Genomic DNA, 25,163 nt, shown 5'->3' with positions numbered 1-25,163 from the left:
TAGGGAAAGGCAGGACATGACCCCCTGTACATTCCCTGGACTCTGCTTTGTCCAAACGTTTGTGCAATAAATTTATATTTGCATTTAAAACATTCCACATATCCAACCAGTCCTGTGTCGGCGTTGCCGACGGAGACACCACAATCATGCACTCCACCTCATCACTAGGAGAGCCTTCCGCTTCAGACATGCCGACACGCACGTACCGACACTGCACACACTCAGGGAAATCTCTAATCTGGAGACAGATCCCCCACAAGGCCCTTAGGAGAGACAGAGAGAGAGTATGCCAGCACACACCCAGCGCCAATAACCCTGGAAAAAATTACCCAGATACAGCGCTCTTTTATAGTTATATATATATATACACACACACACTGCGCCAAATATGTGCCCCCCCTTCTTAAAAACCCTCTGTCACCGGTGATCAGCAGGGGAGAGTCTGGGGAGCCAGCTTCTCAGCGTGTGTTGTGGAGAAAATGGCGCTGGTGAGTGCTGAGGAACAAGCTCCGCCCCTCAGTGGCGGGCTTTGATCCCGCTCTTTTAACCAAACTGGCGGGGAATACTCATAAATAACACAAAATAAAGTGTATATATCATTTAGCCAGTCCTAGAGGTATAACATTGCTGCCCAGGGCGCCCCCCCTGCGCCCTGCACCCAACAGTGTGCGCTGTGTATGTTGTGTGGGAGCAATGGTGCGCAGCGTTACCTCGGTGAAGCTCTGAAGTCTTCTGCCTTCCTATACTCACCCGGCTTCTATCTTCCGGCTCTGCGAGGAGGACGGCGGCGCGGCTCTGGGACGAACCGCAAGGGGAGACCTGCGTTCTGACTCCCTCTGGAGCTAATGGTGTCCAGTAGCCTAAGAAGCAGAGCCTAGCATTTAAGTAGGTCTGCTTCTCTCTCCTCAGTCCCACGATGCAGGGAGCCTGTTGCCAGCAGGTCTCCCTGAAATTAAAAAACCTAACAAAATACTTTTCTCCAGAACACTCAGGAGAGCTCCCTGTAATGCACCCAGTCTCCTCTGGGCACAGTATCAAACTGAGGTCTGGAGGAGGGGCATAGAGGGAGGAGCCAGTGCACACCCATACCTAAAGTTCTTTTTGAGTGCCCATGTCTCCTGCGGAGCCCGTCTATTCCCCATGGTCCTTACGGAGTCTCCAGCATCCTCTAGGACAGAGGTTCTCAAACTCGGTCCTCGGGGGCCCACACAGTGCATGTTTTGCAGGTCTCCTCACAGAATCAGAGAGGAGAGGAAGATGACCATAAGACGGTCATCTGCCAAAGGAGGCTTACTTTGTGGTGCACTCTTTTGTTTGTATCAAATATGAAATGATTATAGAATTAAAACTTAACATTTATTGATTATTTTTAATATTGTGGCCAAAAGATGGACATAAACGACATATAACGGTCAGCATTGACCTGTAGGTATATATAAGCGTTTTTGGTTTAGCTAGTAAAAATAATAATATCAGGTTAATACCCCTTTAGCAAAAAACCACACTTATATTATAACTTTAATGAACAATGAGTGAAAATATAAATCAATTATAACGGGTAGAGAGATTAGTAACAGTGATATTTCAAAATAACGTTACCTAGGTCTCTATTTGATTACCCGGTTTGCGGTCCTCTTTGCCTCAGTAATAGCACTCTTTCTTTAAATAGAGAATAAATACTAAATAAAATTGAAAATGAAAAGTAATGTCCTCTAATTAGGCAGGAGCAGTGGGTATTGATTAAATCACAACGTGTGATATTTACCAGCACACCATGAAGCCTTTAGAGTATTGATTGGATTACTGATTTGTAATGCAATATCCCAGATATGAGTCGGGGAAGTCAACGCACCTTGATCACCAAAATAAATTCATATTATTGACACTGTTCTTGTGGCCTGCATGTACTATAAAGCATAATTGGCAACACAAACAATTTTCTGTACAATCGAGATCTAATGGTGGATACAAATAGCTGATAAAGATCTGTATCAATCAAATCATCTGGCAAAAGTTTTCTTTATAATAGATGTCAAATGGTGGATACAAATAACTGATAAAGGTAAATATCGATCAGATAATCTAACAACACAGTAGATGAACAGGTGTCACTATATTAAATGAATGGAAGCCAATGTGCACTGCAAAGAGATAAGGGTTCAGTGCTAAAAGTCGGTATCAATCAGATCATCTGGCAGCACACTAGACAAGCAGGTGTAATTGTAACAGGTAGCTACTAGCAAATATACACAGCAAACAGATGGAAGTTTCGTGCCAGCAAGGTTATCTAACCAGGGTAATATCTCCAAAAGGCTTTGAGATATTTAACAGTATAAACCCTGTATGGTTTAGTTTGAACATGCCAGCCTGTGAGATTTGAGCCTTTTTCCAATCATGCTGTGTTATTCTGTCTAGACGTACCAGATTGTGCAAAACATAAATAGAGAAACCTTTGTCTAAATCAGGCTGCACTGGTACAATTCAGAGAAGCACATACCCCCAAATCAAAAAATCCGTAAAACATTCACATGAATGATACGGTCTATGCAGATGACCATAAATGTAAACACATGTTGGAATTTTTCTGAGAAAGGTGCAAGTGTCCCAGCAAATATCGGCCAATCTCCCTATCTACTGTCGTCCCATGTGAATCAAATCAGTGAATGGGAACGATGAGAGTTCAGGTATTACCGTTTACTGGGACAGAAAGAAGAAGTGCGAGTTGCTTCTGCTGTCCTTGGGCTGGACTTCCACTCCCCTGTTGTGTCGCCACAGTGCAGGGGCGCGGCATGCGCACCTACTTATGCAAACCTATACTTAGGATGGTGGGAACGAGAAGTGGTTTTCAGTGAGGAGAATGAAGAGTCCACCAAGTGTATCATCTCATGGATGAGATATATAGATGACATTTTTATCATCTGGGAAGGAGAAGAAAAACAGTTAGTCGACTTCATCAAGAAATTGAATAACAACGCTTTCAATCTAAGGCTAACATATGAGATGGACAAAGATGAAATCTCCTTCCTGGATCTGAAGATCTACAGAGATGACAATGATATGGTGGCAACAAAACTGTTTAGAAAGAAAACAGCTAGCAACAGTTTGCTACTGAAAACAAGTTCTCACCTTCCAGCCACAATACAAAATATACCAAGAGGAGAATTCCTTAGATTGAGGAGAAACTGCACAGAAGATGACACCTACAGAATCCAAAGTAAGGAGCTCGCCGCCAGACTGAAGGAAAGGGGATACAGTCAGCGTTGTATCAAAAAAGCCAGCAGGGCCCTCTTAAACATCGATAGACATACTCTAATTTTCCAAGATAGTAGGAGAGTGAAGAAACAAAAGGAAGGTGGCAAACCCAAACCTAGGTTTGTAGGGAGCTTTTGCCAAGAATGGCGTGAGATCAAGAGTGCCATTAATAAACACTGGCCCATACTCCTTAACGATCCGGATCTCTCTGCCAACCTTGACTCATCTGTGTCAATGAGTTGGAAGAGATCACCTAATCTCAGGGACAAATTAGTAAGAAGTCATTTTTGTCAAACACCCAAGCGGAAACCTACAATCAAAGGAACCTATCCCTGTAGGAAATGCAAGGTGTGCGAACATGTGTGCAGTGCACATTGGCTTCCATTCATTTAATATAGTGACACCTGTTCATCTACTGTGTTGTTAGATTATCTGATCAATATTTACCTTTATCAGTTATTTGTATCCACCATTTGACATCTATTATAAAGAAAACTTTTGCCAGATGATTTGATTGATACAGATCTTTATCAGCTATTTGTATCCACCATTAGATCTCGATTGTACAGAAAATTGTTTGTGTTGCCAATTATGCTTTATAGTACATGCAGGCCACAAGAACAGTGTCAATAATATGAATTTATTTTGGTGATCAAGGTGCGTTGACTTCCCCGACTCATATCTGGGATATTGCATTACAAATCAGTAATCCAATCAATACTCTAAAGGCTTCATGGTGTGCTGGTAAATATCACACGTTGTGATTTAATCAATACCCACTGCTCCTGCCTAATTAGAGGACATTACTTTTCATTTTCAATTTTATTTAGTATTTATTCTCTATTTAAAGAAAGAGTGCTATTACTGAGGCAAAGAGGACCGCAAACCGGGTAATCAAATAGAGACCTAGGTAACGTTATTTTGAAATATCACTGTTACTAATCTCTCTACCCGTTATAATTGATTTATATTTTCACTCATTGTTCATTAAAGTTATAATATAAGTGTGGTTTTTTGCTAAAGGGGTATTAACCTGATATTATTATTTTTACTAGCTAAACCAAAAACGCTTATATATACCTACAGGTCAATGCTGACCGTTATATGTCGTTTATGTCCATCTTTTGGCCACAATATTAAAAATAATCAATAAATGTTAAGTTTTAATTCTATAATCATTTCATATTTGATACAAACAAAAGAGTGCACCACAAAGTAAGCCTCCTTTGGCAGATGACCGTCTTATGGTCATCTTCCTCTCCTCTCTCTCTCTAGACCAGGCATTCCCAACCACGGTCCTCGAGGCACACCAACAGTGCAGGTTTTAGTGATATCCAGGCTTCAGCACAGGTGACTTAATTAGTAGCTCAGTTATTTTGATTTAACCATCTGTGCTGCAGCCTGGATATCACTAAAACCTGCACTGTTGGTGTGCCTTGAGGACCGTGGTTGGGAATGCCTGCTCTAGACATTGTTTAATTGCTTACAGGTGCACCTCCAGCCAAACATAAATGGGTAATGGCATTTTGCCTCTCCAATCTGACTTCTACTGCTGGTTCTTATGTCAATTTGCTTTTTCTTAATTTCTGTATATACCTACAAAGCCTGTGCACAGCCCTCTAGACTATACGTCTTCCCCTTTTTAGACTCCTCACAGAATCGCAAGTGAAATAATTAGCTCCATCTGTGGACCTTTTAAAATGTGTCAGTGAGTAATTAATACACCTGTGCACCTGCTGGGTTACCTGCAAAACATGCACTGTGTGTGCCCCCGAGGACCGAGTTTGAGAACCTCTGCTCTAGGACGTAAGAGAAACCATAGTCTGTGTTTTTATCTCGAGTGGAATTGTGCATACTCCACCATGTCAAATGTTGACACCATCAAACCCATCACGCGCATTGCTGCGTGAATGGATACCTTTTGACTGTGTAACAAATCCTGAATCCTTGACTGAACCTTGGATATCTTGTTCAGAGGTAAAATTACTGTCTGAAGACTTGAATCCAGTACAGCCCCCAAGCGAGTCATCCGCTGTGACGGAACCAGAGACGATTTTGCCCAATTTATGAGCCAACCGTGGTTCTGCAGACACGTTATTGTCTGTTGCAGATGACATAAGAGCAATTCCTGCGTCTGTGCCAGGATTAAAAGATCGAAGTATGGAAATATTCTTATTCCCTGCTGGTGGAGATAAGCTGCCATTACCACCATAATCTTGGTAAATACTCTGGGGGCTGTGGCTAACCCAAAAGGTATGGCCTGGAACCGAAAGTGCTGTTGGAGGATAGCGAACCTGAGATAGCACTGATGGGACAGTGCTATAGGAACATGTAGGTAAGCATCCTGTATATCCAGGGATACCATATGATCCCCTGGCTCCATGGCCAAAATGATGGAACGTAACGTCTCCATGTGAAACCGAGGTACCCAAATGTATTTGTTCAGCACTTTGAGATTGAGAATGGGCCGAAATGACCCATTTGGCTTCTGAACTAAAGACAGGTTGGAGTAAAAACCCTGTCCTCGTTGTGCAGGAGGAACTTCCTGACTGAAGCAATTTCTGGACTGCCTCTAACAAAGCCCTGGCCTTCATCTCTACCAGAGACAGGCTGGTACAAAAAAACCTTCAAGGAGGGTGCTTCTTGAAGGCAAACGCATAACCTAGAGATACCGCTTCCTGCACCCAGGCATCTGTTGTAGACTGCTGCCAGATCTGTGCAAACTGAAGAAGTCGGACCCCCACCCTGGAGGCCCGCACCATCAGGCTGATGGCTTATTATCTGTTTTCCCAACCGGTCCTCTGGTAGCCCAATGCTTTTTAGTCTTACCAGACTTGTTGTATTGGGGAGGCTTGCCATCACTTTTTCCTTTAGCTTTTCCTTGAGACCGAAAGGGATGAAAAGACGGAACTTAAGGGTTTGAAATTGTATGAGGAATGAAACTTGACCTTCTTGGAGTCTGCTTCTGACTCCAGAATATCTGTCAATTCCTTACCAAAAAGAATATCTCCAGAAAAGGTCAAAGATTCCAAAACCTTCTTAGATTCTGAATCAGCTTTCCACGTACGTAGCCAAACTGCTCTGCGAGTAGCTATTGTTGAAGCTGATGCCCTGGAGGCAATAGTACCCATATCTAATGCTGCTTCTCCCAAGAACACTGCAGCCTGTTTTATATGTGCTATATGGGATTTTTGCTCTCTAGAAGCTATTAAAAAATCCCACTCTAATGCATCAGCCCAGGCAGCCACTGCCTTTGCCATCCAAGCTGAAGCCATGGCTGGCCTTATGACTGCCCGAGACAGGGAAAAAATGTTTTTTAGAAACCATCCACTCTCCTATCCGTGACATCCGTGCCAGGAGGCAGGGATATATGGACGGTCCCGTTGCATGTTGGGAGGCCGGAAAAGCTTTGACTGATTGGTGCAAATCCGCTGTCGCTTCATCATATCCCATGGTTATCCTGTGGATAACCTGTGGGCCCTGCCAGAGAAATGGGAAAGTGTTAAGAAGCGTCAGGCCACCTGGAATTTTTTTATCAGGATTTTTCCAGGTCAACTTTAAACATATCATCTAATTCCTTAGAATCAAAGAAAGTGACGCTAACTTTTTTCTGTGAGGAGAAAAACGACTGCTTTACTGCATTGTCTTCTACTGGGAGTTTTAACACATCCCTGATAGCAATTATGAGGGGTTCAAGCCCTTGTGCAGGAGATGAATCTTCAATAATAGGGTCCAGCTCCACCCCCTCCTTCTGTCCCTCTTCATCAGTTACCGAAAGTAAGCAGGCAGCCTACATGTATGTGGCCCTGAGCTAGGGAGAAGGGTCTGCTACAGCCTGCTGCAGTTGTTGTGTCTTATGACTATTTACAGAGGGCTGAGAGAACATGTCCACCATCCAGGGAGTTTAACCAGGATGGCTGCTGCACCACCTGCATTTTTGCCACACCAAGAACCGGGGGACCCCCTAGCGGGGCCCCCGGTTTGTACTCACCACTGTTGTCACCTTCAGGCAATGATAGGGGTGTGCGGCGTGCTGCGATTGTGACCGCTAAGGCGCAGTGCCCTGCTGTACAACAACAACCTCTCAGGACGGTGGTCCTGCAGCGGGGAAGCAGCTCTGACACCTCGCAAGGCCGATGAACATCCCCCCTCTAACTCCCACGGTGTAGGTATGCTGTTGCCCAAACAGTATACCGAAAATAACAAAGATTTAAAAGAAACTGAAGAAAACTCTCTGGAGCTCCAGGAGTGTGTATCCTCTCCTGAGGGCACATTTTTCTAAACTGCCTGTGGGAGGGGCATAGAGGGGAGGAGCCAGCACACCCAGTTGAAGAAATTTAAAGTACACCGGCTCCTTTGGACCCCGTCTATACCCCATTCCACCAGATTCCCCCAATAGCTCTTATGGATGCTAGAGAAAATACAGTGATGCTCACCTGAAATACCTCCTCTACATAGGTGGGATCTTGTGTCAGGGTTTCTGGAACTGTGTTTAGGATTTTCTGCACCTGCTGAGATGAGAACTGACATCGACCCTTGAGGGACTGTGCCGAGGCTAGCAGGCGGGAGCGTGGCACAGAGAGCAGAGAGGGGCATCTGGACAGGGAGTTCTGAATAGAGCCTGTACCAGGGGAGAAAAGAGACTATTATACACAAGGCTAAGATACCATATACGTTTTAGGCAAAATTGAAAATTTGTTTCATTACCAGTTATTTATATAGTGCACACATATTCCGCAGTGCTTTACAGAGAATATTGCTGCATTCACATCAGTCCCTGCCCCAGTGGAGCTTACAACCTAATTCCCTAAAACCTGTACACGCACACACTTTCACATTAGGGTTAATTTTTGTTGGGAGCCAATAAACCTACCAGTATATTTTTGGATTGTGGGAGGAAACCCAGGCAAGCACGAGGAGAATATACAAACTCCACACAGGGCCATGGTGGGAATCAAACCCATAACCTCAGTGCTATGAGGCAGTAATGCTAACCATTACAATAAATCTCTCATAGTTTGGGCTTCTGACTGCTTGCTATGTTATAGAAAAAAGCAAACTGTACTATATGTTCCTGACTTAGGAAAAGGCTCCATTTACTCAATAAAAAAACATTACAGTGCCTCACTTCATGTGTATAGCTAGGCACACTAGGGACTCCAAAAGCCATATGTGTTGTACAGACACAGACACACACAGACACAGACACACACACACACACACACACACACACACACACACACACACACACACACACACACATACAGTAGCAAAGAGGAGGAGATTTATTCACTTAGCAACCAGCTTGTTGTAAACAAATGAGGACATAAGATGGCAGGCATGGATCCAGGATGCCAGGGCCTAAGAATGCCCCTTAATGGCAGCAAATATAAAAACACATCCACATATGATTAAGTTGACCAATCTTCCCTGTCATAAGTACCTATCCAAGGGGACAACCTGATTGTGATGCACTGCCACCTGCTGGACGTCTAAAGTAATGGGCGTCTCTCGGAGCTATTCCATTGTTTCTCTGATAGACATGCATTAGCAGCAGCAGTCACGTTTTTTCTGGCAGCCTTAGGGGGTGCAAGAATTTTTTTTTTAAGTCTGTAGTTTGGGTGCCCTGACCCAAACTCTAGATCCCCATTCAAGCTCTTTAGACAAGTTTAGTCACTTTGCGCAGCTAAACCCGGAGCAGTCAGGAGCCTTAACTGGTAATGGGCATCTGATCGGAGCAACAATTGATTGGTTCCAAAAGATGACCTCTGCTATAGAAGGGGGCACAGGAAACAATTGAATCGGCCTCCAAGAGTCCACATTTCCTGAGATCCAATCAGCACAAATAGTGTTTTGGAATGGAGCCGTACCATACAATTTATCAAACAAGTGACATCACTGAGGCATGAGACAAAACAAACTTACCAACTGCATTGTTCTAACTGAAATATTTGCGAATTTTGCTAACAGTTTACTGTTTACCTTCTCCCAAGCCCAGGCTCCTCAGAGTGTCTACTCTGTCTCTCACGTCCTTGGCCGGTGTTCTCAAAAGCTCTGGTCTTTCTTCCAGCATTCTCAGTACCATCCTGTGGCTCAGCCCAATGAGGCACAGCTCCCTGATTGTTGATGTTCTGTTCAGAGGGCATCTCATAGACTCGATCCTTTCCGTTTGTGTCTCAGAGAAGCCCAAGGCCAAAAGCTCCTGTCTGGCATTAGGAACACTGGACAAGTGTCTTAGGCTAGGCCGACTGAAAGCCAGAACGTGTCTGAGACATAGGGACACCTAGGAAGGTCATGAGAAGACAAATTAGACCATGTATCGCACAGTACAATGCTAAGAAAGCATAGCAGAAACTAGAACAGAGATACAAAAACACTGTGAAGATAATCCTAAACTGATACATTTTTCTCAATTTATACATTACCCTCATATGTAAAATAGACATTCGGTACAATGTAAAAACAGGGAGAATAGACGTGCAATTCAGCACCTGGCTGCTGAGAGTTTACAATGCAAAATACATTTTGTGCAAATAGAAGAGAGCAACTGATGTGGATGGCTGATTGCAACAAAAGGTAAAGGAGACTATTACACCAAGAGCACTCATGAATATGGCACGTTTTTTTCTGTCACATACACAAATATTCACAACCTGACAACTGATTAGAATACAAAGTGAAGCATCAAGTGCTGGTGGGTAATTTGCACATGATAAGCCCACTTTAAATTGTAGTAATTCTAGAGCCTTCGCTACAGTAAGTGCATGGCGAACACCAGGTAGCAAAATCAATGGGAATCAGAATCACTGTAACATGGCAGAATACACATTTTCCCCCATCACCAAGTATTCCGGAGGCCACAATGTAGCAGTATCTAATAGGACTGCATCAGAAGGTGTTGGCTGCAGTAACCTTTTATCTGGATAGGAGTACAAACCAAAGTGGATGCTTTCATTGTTAAGGGGGGTACACACGGAAAGATCCGTGCTTAAAATCTAAGCAATCTTGCTAGATTGCTTAGATTTTAAGCACGGATCAGCCGTGTGTATGCCCTCCAGCGATAGCGATGTGCGGCCCCGCGCATCGCTATCGCCGATGCTAGATTGAGCCTGCATGCAGGCTCAATCTAGCGGGTCGCTCACTTCACCGTTGTGTGAAGTGAGCGTCCCCCCGTCGGCTTTCCCCCTCGCTCAGCACATCGCGCTGTGCTGAGCGGGGTGAGAGATGTGTGCTGAGCGGTCTGTGTTAAGATCGCTAAGCACGCATCTCTCCCGTGAGTACCCCCCTTTACTGTTAGGGACAGCCTGAAGTGGGCACTGGCTTATTCAAATAATGTAACCTACATCTTTGCCCATATCACTTTCCCATAATGCTAGTGAGTGTTCGATATTTTTCTTGGTCAATTATTGTTGACATGACGTCTGACGGTTCCGGTATGAATGGTCGACCATGTTATGGTCGACAGTCATTAGGTCGACCACTATTGGTCGACATTGACATGGTCGACATGGACACATGGTCGACACATGAAAATGGTCGACACATGAAAAGGTCGACATTATTTTTTTTTTACTTTTTTTGGTGTTGTTTTTTGCGTAAAGTGACTGGGAACCCCAATTAGTGCACCGCTTCGCTCGCCATGCTTCGGGCATGGTGCCTTCGCTCCGCTACCGCTTCGCTCGGCACAGATTACCGTTCCAATCGTAGTCCACGTGGATCGTAAAGTATGGAAAAGTTCCCCAAAAGAAAAAAAAGTTAAAAAACTCATGTCGACCTTTTCATGTGTCGACCATGTGTCCATGTCGACCAATAGTGGTCGACCTAATGACTGTCGACCATAACATGGTCGACCATGTGAACGGATACCACGTCCGACTCATTACTGATTTAGAGGTGATCTGCAATCTGTACTACAGAATCCACTCTTCCTGTCAGATGAACAGAGAGGATTCCCTTAGGTCATGGGTCTTTAACCTGTGGCCCTCCAGTTGCTGTGGAACTACACATCCCAGCATGCCCGGCCTCAGTTTTAACAAGCCTTATTAGCAAAACTGTGGCAGGGCATGCTGGGATGTGTAGTTCCACGGCAGCTGGAGGGCCGCAGGTTGAAGACCCATGCCTTAGGTATTCTGCTTCCTGTGATTCAAGTTCATTAGTAGTAAGCATAATAACTAAGGGACGGGGTCCCATCTGTTTCTTCACTGTTCCAGTACCTTTATGGAACCTTCTTACTGGGACATCTGCCTTGGTTTCTTTTTCACCCACTTTTCGGTGCACGTTAGGGGTGGCTGCTGCACATGCAGTTTTACACCATGTTGTGTCGTTCTTTTTCATGTGAATATCAGTATTTTGTTACCATCATTGAACATGGAAAAAGATCGATTATATTTCATTTACACCAGAGGATTTGGGACATTATATTATAATCAGTTGTATCATATTATTCTGGAACACTACTAAGTGCCTGTATCTTGTACTTGTAGTGTTTTGGGAGGATAAGTGGTTCTCTTACACAAGAGGCTGCATGGTAGTCTATTTGCCTTGGGTTAATGTTACTTTTTGTGTTTATAGCCGCTCGATGAGCACTGACTTCTCTTACACCCAGCAGGGTCTCACAATCACTATATTAACAGAAAAAGTCATATAAACTCACCAAAGCCTTCTCCAACTGTATACAGACATCAACATGGAATAAGCCGCTATTTATGAATGAAAGTGGCCTTGACACAAAGTAAAGTGTCCATAATAAGATTTTAAACCTACCGGTAAATCTTTTTCTCCTAGTCCATAGAGGATGCTGGGGACTCTGTAAGGACCATGGGTATAGACTGGCTCCGCAGGAGACATGGGCACTACAAAGAACTTTAGAATGGGTGTGCACTGGCTCCTCCCTCTATGCCCCTCCTCCAGACCTCAGTTAGAGAAACTGTGCCCAGAGGAGACAGACAGTACGAGGAAACGATTTTGTTAATCTAAGGGCAAGATTCATACCAGCCCACACCATCCACACCGTACAACTTGGAACATACGAACCAGTTAACAGTATGAAACAAAACAGCATCAGCCCGAGACTGATCAAAACTGTAACATAACCCTTATGTAAGCAAAAACTATATACAAGCCTTGCAGAATTTTGTCCGCACTGGGACGGGCGCCCAGCATCCTCTACGGACTAGGAGAAAATGATTTAGCGGTAGGTTTAAAATCTTATTTTCTCTTTTGTCCTAGAGGATGCTGGGGACTCGTAGAATTTGGCAAAAGTGTTTGAACCCGACCAAGTCGCCGCTCGGCAAAGTTGTAATGCCGAGACGCCTCGGGCGGCAGCCGCCCAAGAAGAGCCCACCTCCCTAGTGGAATGGGCCTTTACCGAATTAGGTAACGGAAATCCAGCCGTAGAATGAGCCTGCTGAATCGTGTTACAGATCCAGCGAGCAATAGTCTGCTTAGAAGCAGGAGCGCCAACCTTGTTGGCTGCATACAGGACAAACAGAGCCTCTGTTTTCCTAACCCGAGCCGTCCTGGCTACATAAATTTTTAAGGCCCTGACAAAATCAAGGGACTTGGAATCCTCCAAGTCCCCCGTAGCCACAGGTACCACAATAGGTTGGTTCATATGAAACCACCTTAGGCAAAAATTGAGGACGAGTCCTCAATTCTGCTCTATCCACATGGAAACTTAGATAGGGGATTTAGTGAGACAAAGCCGCCAATTCGGACACCCGCCTTGCAGATGCCAAGGCCAACAACATGACCACCTTCCAAGTGAGAAATTTTAACTCCACCGTTTGAAGAGGTTCAAACCAGTGAGGTTTTAAGAACTGTAACACCATACATATCCACTCCTGTCTGCAGAAAGTGGAGAAAACGGCCCAGATGGAAATCTTCCGTAGGAGCCTTCTTGGCCTCACACCAAGATACATACTTTCTCCAGATACGGTGATAATGCTTCGCCGTTACCTCCTTCCTAGCCCTCAACAGAGTAGGGATGACTTCTTCCGGAATGCCTTTTCCAGCTAGGATTCGGTGTTAAACCGCCATGCCGTCAAACGTAACCGCGGTAAGTCTTGGAACACGCAGGGCCCCTGTTGCAACAGGTCCTCTCTGAGAGGAAGAGGCCACGGATCTCCTGTGAGCATTTCCTGAAGATCTGAATACCAGGCCCTTCGAGGCTGTGACAGGACGGTCCCGTACGAAAGCACTCACCGCTTTCGCGTCCCGTCTCCTGCGCACAGAATGGAGGGTCAGGTTACACGAGGCCTGACCACATAGGGGATTCCCGCTTACCGTCAGTAACCGCCTGTTACTGACTCCACCCACTGCGCTGTGGGCGGGTTTATGCTGCCACCACCAAAATCCTAACCTGCCGTGGCGTTTGGAACCACGGTTCTGCTCTGTATGTGCCGACGCACTGCCTTACCACACCTGTGTGGTGTTGACGAATCCCCACTAGCCACTTGCTAGGCCTCTACCGGTAGCTGGCGGAAGGCGGAACATGGAGACGTTAGGTGCTTCCCTGGACAGCCGGAGGACGGGGCTATGTTTGGCATAACCCTGTAGGTCACAAGATGAAGCAATCTTCTTGAGGCAGATGTTTATTTGCTCAATAATAGTCTTAAAAAAGACTTATCCCTATTGCTAGTGCCCCTAGCAACAGCATACAGCAAGATGTTCCAGCAGAATAAAGATGGTACAACTACAATACAACTCTGGAGGCACGCAGGTCTCCTTTTTATGTCAGTTTTCCACACAGTACCACAGGGGGGTAAGCCCTCCTTGTCTTCTCCAACCAATCAGGTTATTTTACAAAATACCAATAAATAAATTACATTTCAAAAGGAGATAAGTGCAATAAAACAATATCCTCCTTCCGGTCACCCAGACAACGTTTGGTATCAGATTAACATTCCCTATTGATAAATTTATCACATAGCTTCAAAATAGAAATGTTTCTGTCTCATTCACATCTCCAGGCAAACCCAGTGTTTGAGATTACAACAGGAAAGGCTACAATACAAACAGTCTTCCTTCCTGCATCTGCCATTCAGGGTTCGTATATCAATTAAATCATTACATGAAACAGGTTCCAAGTCCAGAACTACTTTACATATGGGATAAGGAGATCCCTGTGAGTAACATCTCTCTAAGGAACTTACACATCAAAAGGTATTGTCATTCACACCTCTCTGCTAGGACAGGGCCATTAGCATGCCACTTCCTACTGATAGGAGATGATTATTCAGACATCTATAGTAAGTGCATTTTCCTTTAAATATACAGGTGACCACATCTTAAATATAAATTCATTTAAACATGCATTCCTGCAATTGTGCACAGAGCACTACATATGACATGTTAAGACACATCATTAAACATTTTTAAACAGTCTGCGCCCAGCGCCGTAAGTACATTTAACAGTGACGCCAAGCGCCTATTGTCCGCAACATGGCGCCGGGCACTAGGTGTTAACCCCTTCAGTGCTGCAGCGGCCATTGTCCACGTGGGCTGGGGTCTCTCCGGCCACAGAGGCCAATCCGGAACAAGTATTGTCCGCACCTTTTTTCGTCTTATGATTCTCAATATCTTTGAGATAAGTGGAAGAGGAGGAAATACATAGACCGACCGAAATACCCACGGTGTCACCAGGGCGTCCACCGCTACTGCCTGAGGGTCCCTTGACCTGGCACAATACCTCCGAAGCTTCTTGTTGAGGCGTGATGCCATCATGTCTATTTGAGGAAGTCCCCAATGACTTGTTATCTCTGCAAAAACTTCTTGATGAAGTCCCTACTCTCCTGGATGGAGATAGTGTCTGCTGAGGAAGTCTGCTTCCCAGTTGTCCACTCCCGGAATGAAGACTGCTGTCAAAGCGCTTACATGATTTTCCGCCCAGAGAAGAATCCTGGTGGCTTCCGCCATTGCCATTCTGCTCCTTGTTCCGCCTCGTCGGTTTACATGAGCCACGGCTGTGACGTTGTCTGACTGAATCAGAACCGGTAGGTCACGAAGATTCTCCGCCTGACGCAAGCCGTTGTATATGGCCCTCAATTCCAGTACGCTGATGTGTAGACAAGCCTCCTGGCTTGACCATAGTCCCTGAAAGTTTCTTCCTTGTGTGACTGCTCCCCATCCTCGGAGGCTCGCGTCCGTGGTCATCAGAACCCAGTCCTGAATGCCGTACCTGCGACCCTCTAGAAGGTGAGCACTCTGCAGCCACCACAGGAGAGACACCCTGGCCCTGGGGGACAGGCTGATTTTCTGATGAATGTGAAGATGGGACCCGGACCACTTGTCCAGAAGATCCCAGTGAAAAGTCCTTGCATGAAACCTGTCGAAGGGGATGGCCTCGTAGGACGCCACCATTTTCCCCAGCACTCGAGTGCATTGATGGACTGACACCCTTTTCGGTTTCAACAGGTCTCTGATCAAGTTATGGAGTTCCTGGACTTTTTCCATTGGGAGAAAAACCCTCTTTTGTTCCGTGTCCAGAATCATGCCTACGAACGATAGCAGAGTTGTTGGCACCAACTGTGACTTTGGTAGATTCAGAATCCAGCTATGTTGCTGCAGCACCCTCAGGGAGAGCGCCACGCTTTTCAGCAACTGATCTCTCGATCTTGCCTTTATCAGGAGATCGTCCAAGTACGGGATAATTGTGATTCCCTGCCTGCGCAGGAGCACCATCATTTCCGCCATTACCTTGGTGAAAATCCTCGGGGCCGTGGAAAGCCCAAACGGCAACGTCTGAAACTGGTAATGACAGTCCTGTACAGCGAATCTCAGGTACGCCTGATGAGGGGGATATATGGGGACATGAAGGTATGCGTCCTTTATGTCCAGTGACACCATGAATTCTCCCCCCCCCCCTCCAGGCTGGAGATAACTGCCCGGAGCGGTTCCATCTTGAATTTGAACTTTTTCCAAGTACAGGTTTAGGGATTTTAAATTTAAAACGGGTCTGACCGAGCCATCCGGTTTCGGGACCACAAATAGGGTTGAATAGTACCCCTTCCCCTGTTGACCTAGGGGAACCTCGACCACCACTTGTTGTTGCCAGAGTTTTTGAATCGCAGCTAAAACTATCTCCCTCTCTGGGGGAGAAGCCGGTAGAGCCGATTTGAAAAACCGGCGAGGAGGCATGTCTTCGAAGTCTAGCTTGTAGCCTTGGGATACAATTTCCATTGCCCAAGGATCCACGTCTGACTGAACCCAGACATGGCTGAATAGTCGAAGACGTGCCCCCACCGGCGCAGACTCCCTCAGTGGAGCCCTAGCGTCATGCGGTGGATTTAGTAGAAGCCGGGGAGAACTTCTACTCCTGGGAACTAGCCGTAGCAGGCTGCTTTGTCCCTCTTCCCTTACCTCTGGCAAAAAATGAAGAGCCCCGACCTCTTCTGGACTTATGCGTCCGAAAGGACTACATCTGATATTGCAGCGTTTTCTTTTGCTTTGGGGAAACATAAGGTAAAAAAGTAGATTTGCCCGCGGTAGCTGTGGAAACCAGGTCCGCGAGACCTTCCCCAAATAAATCCTCACCTTTGTAAGGCAAAACTTCCATATGCTTCTTTGAGTCGGCATCACCAGACAATTGGCGGGTCCACAGGGCTTGCCTAGCAGAAATCGCCATGGCGTTGGCTCTCGAACCTAGCAGACCAACGTCTCTTTGAGCGTCTCTCATATATAAGACTGCGTCTTTAATGTGACCTAAGGTCAATAACATGGTATCCCTATCCAGGGTATCAATGTCAGCTGACAAGGTATCGGTCCAAGCCGCAACAGCGCTACAAACCCAAGCCGACGCTATTGCCGGTCTGAGCAAGGTCCCCGTATGTGTATAAATAGATTTTAAGGTAGTTTCCTTTCTGCGATCAGCAGGATCCTTGAGGGCGGCCGTGTCTGGAGACGGCAGCGCCACCTTTTTGGACAAGCGCGTTAATGCCTTGTCCACCTTGGGTGAGGATTCCCACCGCCACCTGTCCTGCGCAGGGAAAGGATACGCCATAAGAATTCTTTTGGGAATCTGCAGTTTGTCTGGAGTTTCCCAAGCCTTTTCAAATAACGCGTTCAGCTCATGAGATGGAGGAAAGGTTACTCAGGTTTCTTTTCCTTAAACATGTGTACCCTCATGTCAGGGACAGAGGGGTCATCAGTGATATGTAAAACATCCTTTATTGCAATAATCATATAATGAATACTTTTGGCCACCCTTGGGTGTAACCTTGCATCATTGTAGTCGACACTGGAATCAGAATCCGTGTCGGTATCAGTGTTTGCTACTTGGGACAGGGGACATTTCTGAGACCCTGAAGGGCCCTGTGACACATCCAAAGCCATGGATTGACTCCCTGTTCTATCCCTGGACTCTGCTTAATCCAACCTCTGATGTAATAAAGACACATTTGCATTTAAAACATTCAGCATATCCATCCAATCATGTGTCGGCGTCGCCGACGGAGACACCACAATCATCTGCTCCACCTCCTCCTTAGATGAGCCTTCAGCTTCAGACATGCCGACACACGCGTACCGACACCCCCACACACTCAGGGATATATCTATATGGAGACAGTTCCCCAATAAGGCCCTTTGGAGAGACAGAGAGAGAGAGAGTATGCCAGCACACACCCAGCGCCAACTGACACTGGAAACCAATTCCCAGACAAAACAGCGCTTTTATATAAATATATCAATGTACACTCACTGCGCCAATAAAAAGTGCCCCCCCCCCTCTTTTTTGCCCTCTGTCACCGTGTTCAGCAGGGGAGAGTCCGGGGAGCCTGCTTCTCTGCAGTGTGCTGTGGAGAAAATGGCACTGGTTAGTGCTGGAGGACCAAGCTCCGCCCCCTCAGCGGCGGGCTTCGGTCCCGCTCAAATTTACTATACTGGCGGGGGTTCTATAATATAGTGCCTCCGCAGCCCCTACAGAAATTATTAGCCAGTCCCAAGAGGTTTATAATTGCTGCCCAGGGCGCCCCCCCTGCGCCCTGCACCCTTCAGTGCCCGCTGTGTGTGTTGTGTGTGGGAGCAATGGCGCGCAGCGTTACCTCAGAGAAGATCTGAAGTCTTCAGCCGCCTTTGTAGTCTTCTTTCTTTTTATACTCACCCGGCTTCTATCTTCCGGCTCTGTGAGGAGGATGGCGGCGCGGCACAGGGACGAACGGCGAGGGTGAGACTTGCGTTCCGACCCTCTGGAGCTAATGGTGTCCAGTAGCCTAAGAAGCAGAGCCCATCATTGAAGTAGGTCTGCTTCTCTCTCCTCAGTCCCACGATGCAGGGAGCCTGTTGCCAGCAGTGCTCCCTGAAAATAAAAAACCTAACAAAATTCTTTTTTCAGAGAACCTCAGGAGAGCTCCCCCTGTAGTGCACCCAGTCTCCTCTGGGCACAGGATCCAACTGAGGTCTGGAGGAGGGGCATAGAGGGAGGAGCCAGTGCACACCCATTCTAAAGTTCATTGTAGTGCCCATGTCTCCTGCGGAGCCCGTCTATACCCATGGTCCTTACGGAGTCCCCAGCATCCTCTAGGACGTAAAAGAAAAATAAAATATAAACTTCACATGACCATAAATAAAAGATAATGATTTTAAAGCCACTATTTAAAAAAATAAGAATTTACTTACCGATAATTCTATTTCTCATAGTCCGTAGTGGATGCTGGGGACTCCGAAAGGACCATGGGGAATAGCGGCTCCGCAGGAGACTGGGCACAAAGTAAAAGCTTTAGGACTAGCTGGTGTGCACTGGCTCCTCCCCCTATGACCCTCCTCCAAGCCTCAGTTAGGATACTGTGCCCGGACGAGCGTACACAATAAGGAAGGATTTTGAATCCCGGGTAAGACTCATACCAGCCACACCAATCACACTGTACAACTTGTGATCTGAACCCAGTTAACAGCATGATAACAGAAGGAGCCTCTGAAAAGATGGCTCACAACAACAATAACCCGATTTTTGTAACAATAACTATGTACAAGTAATGCAGACAATCCGCACTTGGGATGGGCGCCCAGCATCCACTACGGTAAGTAAATTCTTATTTTCTCTAACGTCCTAGTGGATGCTGGGGACTCCGAAAGGACCATGGGGATTATACCAAAGCTCCCAAACGGGCGGGAGAGTGCGGATGACTCTGCAGCACCGAATGAGAGAACTCCAGGTCCTCCTCAGCCAGGGTATCAAATTTGTAGAATTTAGCAAACGTGTTTGCCCCTGACCAAGTAGCTGCTCGGCAAAGTTGTAAAGCCGAGACCCCTCGGGCAGCCGCCCAAGATGAGCCCACTTTCCGTGTGGAATGGGCTTTTACAGATTTTGGCTGTGGCAGGCCTGCCACAGAATGTGCAAGCTGAATTGTACTGCAAATCCAACGAGCAATCGTCTGCTTAGAAGCAGGAGCACCCAGCTTGTTGGGTGCATACAGGATAAACAGCGAGTCAGATTTTCTGACTCCAGCCGTCCTGGAAACATATATTTTCAGGGCCCTGACTACGTCCAGCAACTTGGAATCCTCCAAGTCCCTAGTAGCCGCAGGCACCACAATAGGTTGGTTTAAGTGAAATGCTGAAAACACCTTAGAGAGAAATTGAGGACGAGTCCTCAATTCCGCCCTGTCCGAATGGAAAATCAGATAAGGGCTTTTACAGGATAAAGCCGCCAATTCTGACACGCACCTGGCCCAGGCCAGGGCCAACAGCATGACCACTTTCCATGTGAGATATTTTAACTCCACAGATTTAAGTGGTTCAAACCAATGTGACTTTTGGAATCCAAAAAAAAACTACATTGAGATCCCAAGTGCCACTGGAGGCACAAAAGGAGGCTGTATATGCAGTACCCCTTTTACAAACGTCTGAACTTCAGGGACTGAAGCTAGTTCTTTTTGGAAGAAAATTGACAGGGCCGAAATTTGAACCTTAATGGACCCCAATTTCAGGCCCATAGACACTCCTGTTTGCAGGAAATGTAGGAATCGACCCAGTCGAATTTCCACCGTCGGGCCTTACTGGCCTCGCACCACGCAACATATTTTCGCCAATTGCGGTGATAATGTTTTTGCGGTTACATCCTTCCTGGCTTTGATCAGGATAGGGATGACTTCATCCGGAATGCCCTTTTTCCTTCAGGATCCGGCGTTCAACCGCCATGCCGTCAAACGCAGCCGCGGTAAGTCTTGGAACAGACAGGGTCCTTGCTGGAGCAGGTCCCTTCTTCGAGGTAGAGGCCACGGATCCTCCGTGAGCATCTCTTGAAGTTCCGGTTACCAAATCCTTCTTGGCCAATCCGGAGCCATGCAGCTTCTGTCATTGCCCTTCTGCTTCTTGTGCCACCCTGTCTGTTTACGTGGGTGACTGCCGTGATGTTGTCCGACTGGATCAACACCGGCTGTCCTTGAAGCAAAGGTCTTGCTAAGCTTAGAGCATTGTAAATGTCCCTTAGCTTCAGGATATTTATGTGAAGTGATGTCTCCAGGCTTGACCATAAGTCCTGGATATTCCTTCCCTGTGTGACTGCTCCCCAGCCTCGCAGGCTGGCATCCGTGGTTACCAGGACCCAGTCCTGAATGCCGAATCTGCGGCCCTCTAGAAGATGAGCACTCTGCAACCACCACAGGAGGGACACCCTTGTCCTTGGTGACAGGGTTATCCGCTGATGCATCTGAAGATGCGACCCGGACCATTTGTCCAGCAGGTCCCACTGGAAAGTTCTTGCGTGGAATCTGCCAAATGGGATTGCTTCGTAGGAAGCCCCCATTTTACCCAGAACCCTTGTGCATTGATGCACTGAGACTTGGCTCGGTTTGAGGAGGTTCCTGACTAGCTCGGATAACTCCCTGGCTTTCTCCTCCGGGAGAAACACCTTTTTCTGGACTGTGTCCAGGATCATCCCTAGGAACAGAAGACACGTCGACGGAACCAGCTGCGATTTTGGAATATTGAGAATCCAATCGTGCTGCCGCAACACTATCTGAGATAGTGCTACACCGACCTCCAACTGTTCCCTGGATCTTACCCTTATCAGGGAATCGTCCAAGTAAGGGATAACTAAAATTCCCTTCCTTCGAAGGAACATCATCATTTCGGCCATTACCTTGGTAAAGACCCGGGGTGCCGTGGACCATCCCTACGGCAGCGTCTGAACGGATAGTGACAGTTCTGTACCATAAACCTGAGGTACCCTTGGTGAGAAGGGTAAATTTTGACATGAAGGTAAGCATCCTTGATGTCCCGAGACATCATGTAGTCCCCTTCTTCCAGGTTCGCAATCACTGCTCTGAGTGACTCAATCTTGAATTTGAACCTCTGTATGTAAGTGTTCAAAGATTTTAGATTTTAGAATCGGTCTCACCGAGCCGTCCGGCTTCGGTACCACAACAGTGTGGAATAATACCCCGTTCCCTGTTGCAGGAGGGGTACCTTGATTATCACCTGCTGGGAATACAGCTTGTGAATGGCTTCCAAAACTGCCTCCCTGTCAGAGGGAGACGTCGGTAAAGTCGACTTTTGGAAACGGCGAGGGGGAGACGTCTCGAATTCCAATATGTACCCCTGAGATATTACCTGAAGGATTCAGGGGTCTACTTGCGAGTGAGCCCACTGCGCACTGAAATTCATTGAGAACGGGCCCCCACCGTGCCTGAGCTTGTAAAGCCCTAGCGTCATACTGAGGGCTTGGCAGAGGCTGGAAAGGGTTTCTGTTCCTGGGAACTGGCTGATCTCTGCAGCCTTTTTCCTCTCCCTCTGTCACGAGCAGAAAAGAGGAACCTTTTGTCCGCTTGCCAACAAAGGACTGCGCCTGATAATACGGCGTCTTATTTTGAGAGGCGACCTGGGGTACAAACGTGGATTTCCCAGCTGTTGCCGTGGCCACCAGGTCTAAAAGACCGACCCCAAATGTCCCCTTTCAAAGGCAATACTTCCAAATGACGTTTGGAATCCGCATCACCTGACCATTTTACTGGTAGAATTGGACAACGCACTTATACTTGATGCCAGTCGGCAATTATTCCGCTGTGCATCATGCATATATAGAAATGCATCTTTTAAATGCTCTATAGGCAATAATATACTATCCTTATCTAGGATATCAATATTTCCAGTCAGGGAATCCGACCATGCCAACCCAGCACTGCACCTCCAGGCTGAGGCGATAGCTGGTCGCAGTATAACACCAGTATGTGTGTAAATACCTTTTTTTTTTGGATACCCTCCTGCTTTCTATCAGCAGGATCCTTAAGGGCGGCCATCTCATGAGAGGGTAGAGCCCTTGTTCTTACAAGCGTGTGAGCGCCTTATCCCCCCTAGGGGGTGTTTCCCAATGCATCCTAACCTCTGGCGGGAAAGGGTATGCAGCCAATACTTTTTAAGAAATTATTAATTGTTATCGGGGGGAAACCCACGCATCAGCACACATTTTATTTCTCAGATTCAGGAAAACTACAGGTAGTTTTTCCCTCACCGAACATAATACCCCTTTTTTGGTGGTACTCGTATTATCAGAAATATATAAAACATTTTCCATTGTCTCAATCATGTAACGTGTGGCCCTACTGGAAATCACGGTTGTCTCTTCACCGTCGACACAGGAGTCAGTATCCGTGTCGGCGTCTGTATCTGCCATCTGCCTGACGGCCTATGAGACGTCTGGACAGGCACAAGCTGAGTAGCCGGCTGTCTCATGTCAACCACTGTTTTTTTATATAGAGCTGACACTGTCACGTAATTTTCACCCTAGGGGGTGACATCACTGTTACAGACACTCTGCTCCGCCTCCACATCATTTTCCTCCTCATACATGTCGACACACACGTACCGACACCCAGCACACACACAGGGAATGCTCTGATAGAGGACAGGACCCACTTAGCCCTTTGGGGAGACAGAGGGAGAGTTTGCCAGCACACACCAGAGCGCTATATATGTATAGGGACAACCTTACAATAAGTGTCTATCCCTTATAGCTGCTTATATCTGTTATTTTGCCAAATAAGTGCCCCCCTCTCTTTTTTACCCTGTTTCTGTAGTTGCAGGATGCAGGGGAGATTCTGGGAGCCTTCCTACCAGCGGAGCGGTGTGGGAAAAATGGCGCTGTGTGCTGAGGAGATAGGCCCCGCCCCCTTCACGGCGGGCTCTTCTCCCGCTTTTTACTGGAAAACTGGCAGGGGTTAAATACATCCATATAGCCCAGGAGCTATATGTGATGTATTTTTCGCCAACTAAGGTAAATTCATTGCTTCCCAGGACGCCCCCCCCCAGCGTCCTGCACCCTCAGTGACCGAAGTGTGAAGTGTGCTGAGAGCAATGGCGCACAGCTGCAGTGCTGTGCGCTACCTTATGAAGACAGGAAAGTCTTCTGCCGCCGATTTATGGACCTCTTCTTGCTTCAGCATCTGTAAGGGGGCCGGCGGCGCGGCTCCGGGACCCATCCATGGCTGGGCCTGTGATCGTCCCTCTGGAGCTAATGTCCAGTAGCCTAAGAAACCCAATCCACTCTGCACGCAGGTGAGTTCGTTTCTCTCCCCTAAGTCCCTCGATGCAGTGAGCCTGTTGCCAGCAGGTCTCACTGAAAATAAAAAACCTATTTAAACTTTTACTCTAAGCAGCTCAGGAGAGCCACCTAGATTGCACCCTTCTCGTTCGGGCACAAAATCTAACTGAGGCTTGGAGGAGGGTCATAGGGGAAGGAGCCAGTGCACACTAGCTAGTCCTAAAGCTTTTACTTTGTGCCCAGTCTCCTGCGGAGCCGCTATTCCCCATGGTCCTTTCGGAGTCCCCAGCATCCACTAGGACGTTAGAGAAAATAAGAATTTACTCACCGGTAATTCTATTTCTCATAGTCCGTAGTGGATGCTGGGGACTCCGTAAGGACCATGGGGATTAGCGGCTCCGCAGGAGACTGGACACAACTATAAAGAAAGCTTTTAGACTACCTGGTGTGCACTGGCTCCTCCCACTAGGACCCTCCTCCAGACCTCAGTTAGGATACTGTGCCCGGAAGAGCTGACACAATTAGAAAGGATTTTGAATCCCGGGTAAGACTCATACCAGCCACACCAATCACACCGTATAACTCGTGATACAATACCCAGTTAACAGCATGATAACAACTGAGCCTCTCAACAGATAGCTCAACAATAACCCTTTAGTTAAGCAATAACTATATACAAGTATTGCAGACAATCCGCACTTGGGATGGGCGCCCAGCATCCACTACGGACTATGAGAAATAGAATTACCGGTGAGTAAATTCTTATTTTCTCTAACGTCCTAAGTGGATGCTGGGGACTCCGTAAGGACCATGGGGATTATACCAAAGCTCCCAAACGGGCGGGAGAGTGCGGATGACTCTGCAGCACCGAATGAGAGAACTCAAGGTCCTCCTCAGCCAGGGTATCAAATTTGTAGAATTTTGCAAACGTGTTTGCCCCTGACCAAGTAGCAGCTCGGCAAAGTTGAAGAGCCGAGACCCCTCGGGCAGCCGCCCAAGAAGAGCCCACTTTCCTTGTGGAATGGGCTTTCACTGATTTAGGATGCGGCAGTCCAGCCGCAGAATGTGCAAGCTGAATCGTACTACAGATCCAGCGAGCAATAGTCTGCTTAGAAGCAGGTGCACCCAACTTGTTGGGCGCATACAGGATAAAGAGCGAGTCAGTCTTCCTGACTCCAGCTGTCCTGGAAACATAAATTTTTAGGGCCCTGACTACATCCAACAACTTGGAAGCCTCCAAGTCATTTGTAGCCGCAGGCACCACGATAGGTTGGTTCAGATGCAAAGCTGATACCACTTTGGGGAGAAACTGGGGACGAGTCCTCAATTCTGCCCTATCCATATGGAAAATCAGATAAGGGCTTTTACATGACAAAGCCGCCAATTCTGAAACACGCCTGGCCGTGCCAAGGCCAACAACATGACCACTTTCCAC

General features: G+C 46.9%; 1 protein-coding gene across 1 annotated transcript in view; it reads right to left on the bottom strand.

Annotated features, from left to right (window-relative positions):
- MTERF4 (mitochondrial transcription termination factor 4) overlaps window positions 1-25,163 on the bottom strand; it is an 87,451-nt gene that overhangs the window by 30,686 nt on the left and 31,602 nt on the right. The window contains exons 2-3 of the mRNA XM_063915760.1: window positions 9,235-9,535; window positions 7,689-7,873 (exon numbers count right to left, since the gene is read on the bottom strand). Coding sequence (XP_063771830.1) covers window positions 7,689-7,873; window positions 9,235-9,535 — 486 coding nt within the window. The remainder of the gene's footprint in view (window positions 1-7,688; window positions 7,874-9,234; window positions 9,536-25,163) is intronic.

The sequence above is a fragment of the Pseudophryne corroboree genome, chromosome 4 (assembly GCF_028390025.1).
Source record: "Pseudophryne corroboree isolate aPseCor3 chromosome 4, aPseCor3.hap2, whole genome shotgun sequence".
Taxonomy (NCBI): Eukaryota; Metazoa; Chordata; class Amphibia; order Anura; family Myobatrachidae; genus Pseudophryne; species Pseudophryne corroboree.
The sequence above is the reverse complement of the archived record's forward strand: the minus strand, read 5'-3'. Positions and strand labels throughout refer to the sequence as shown.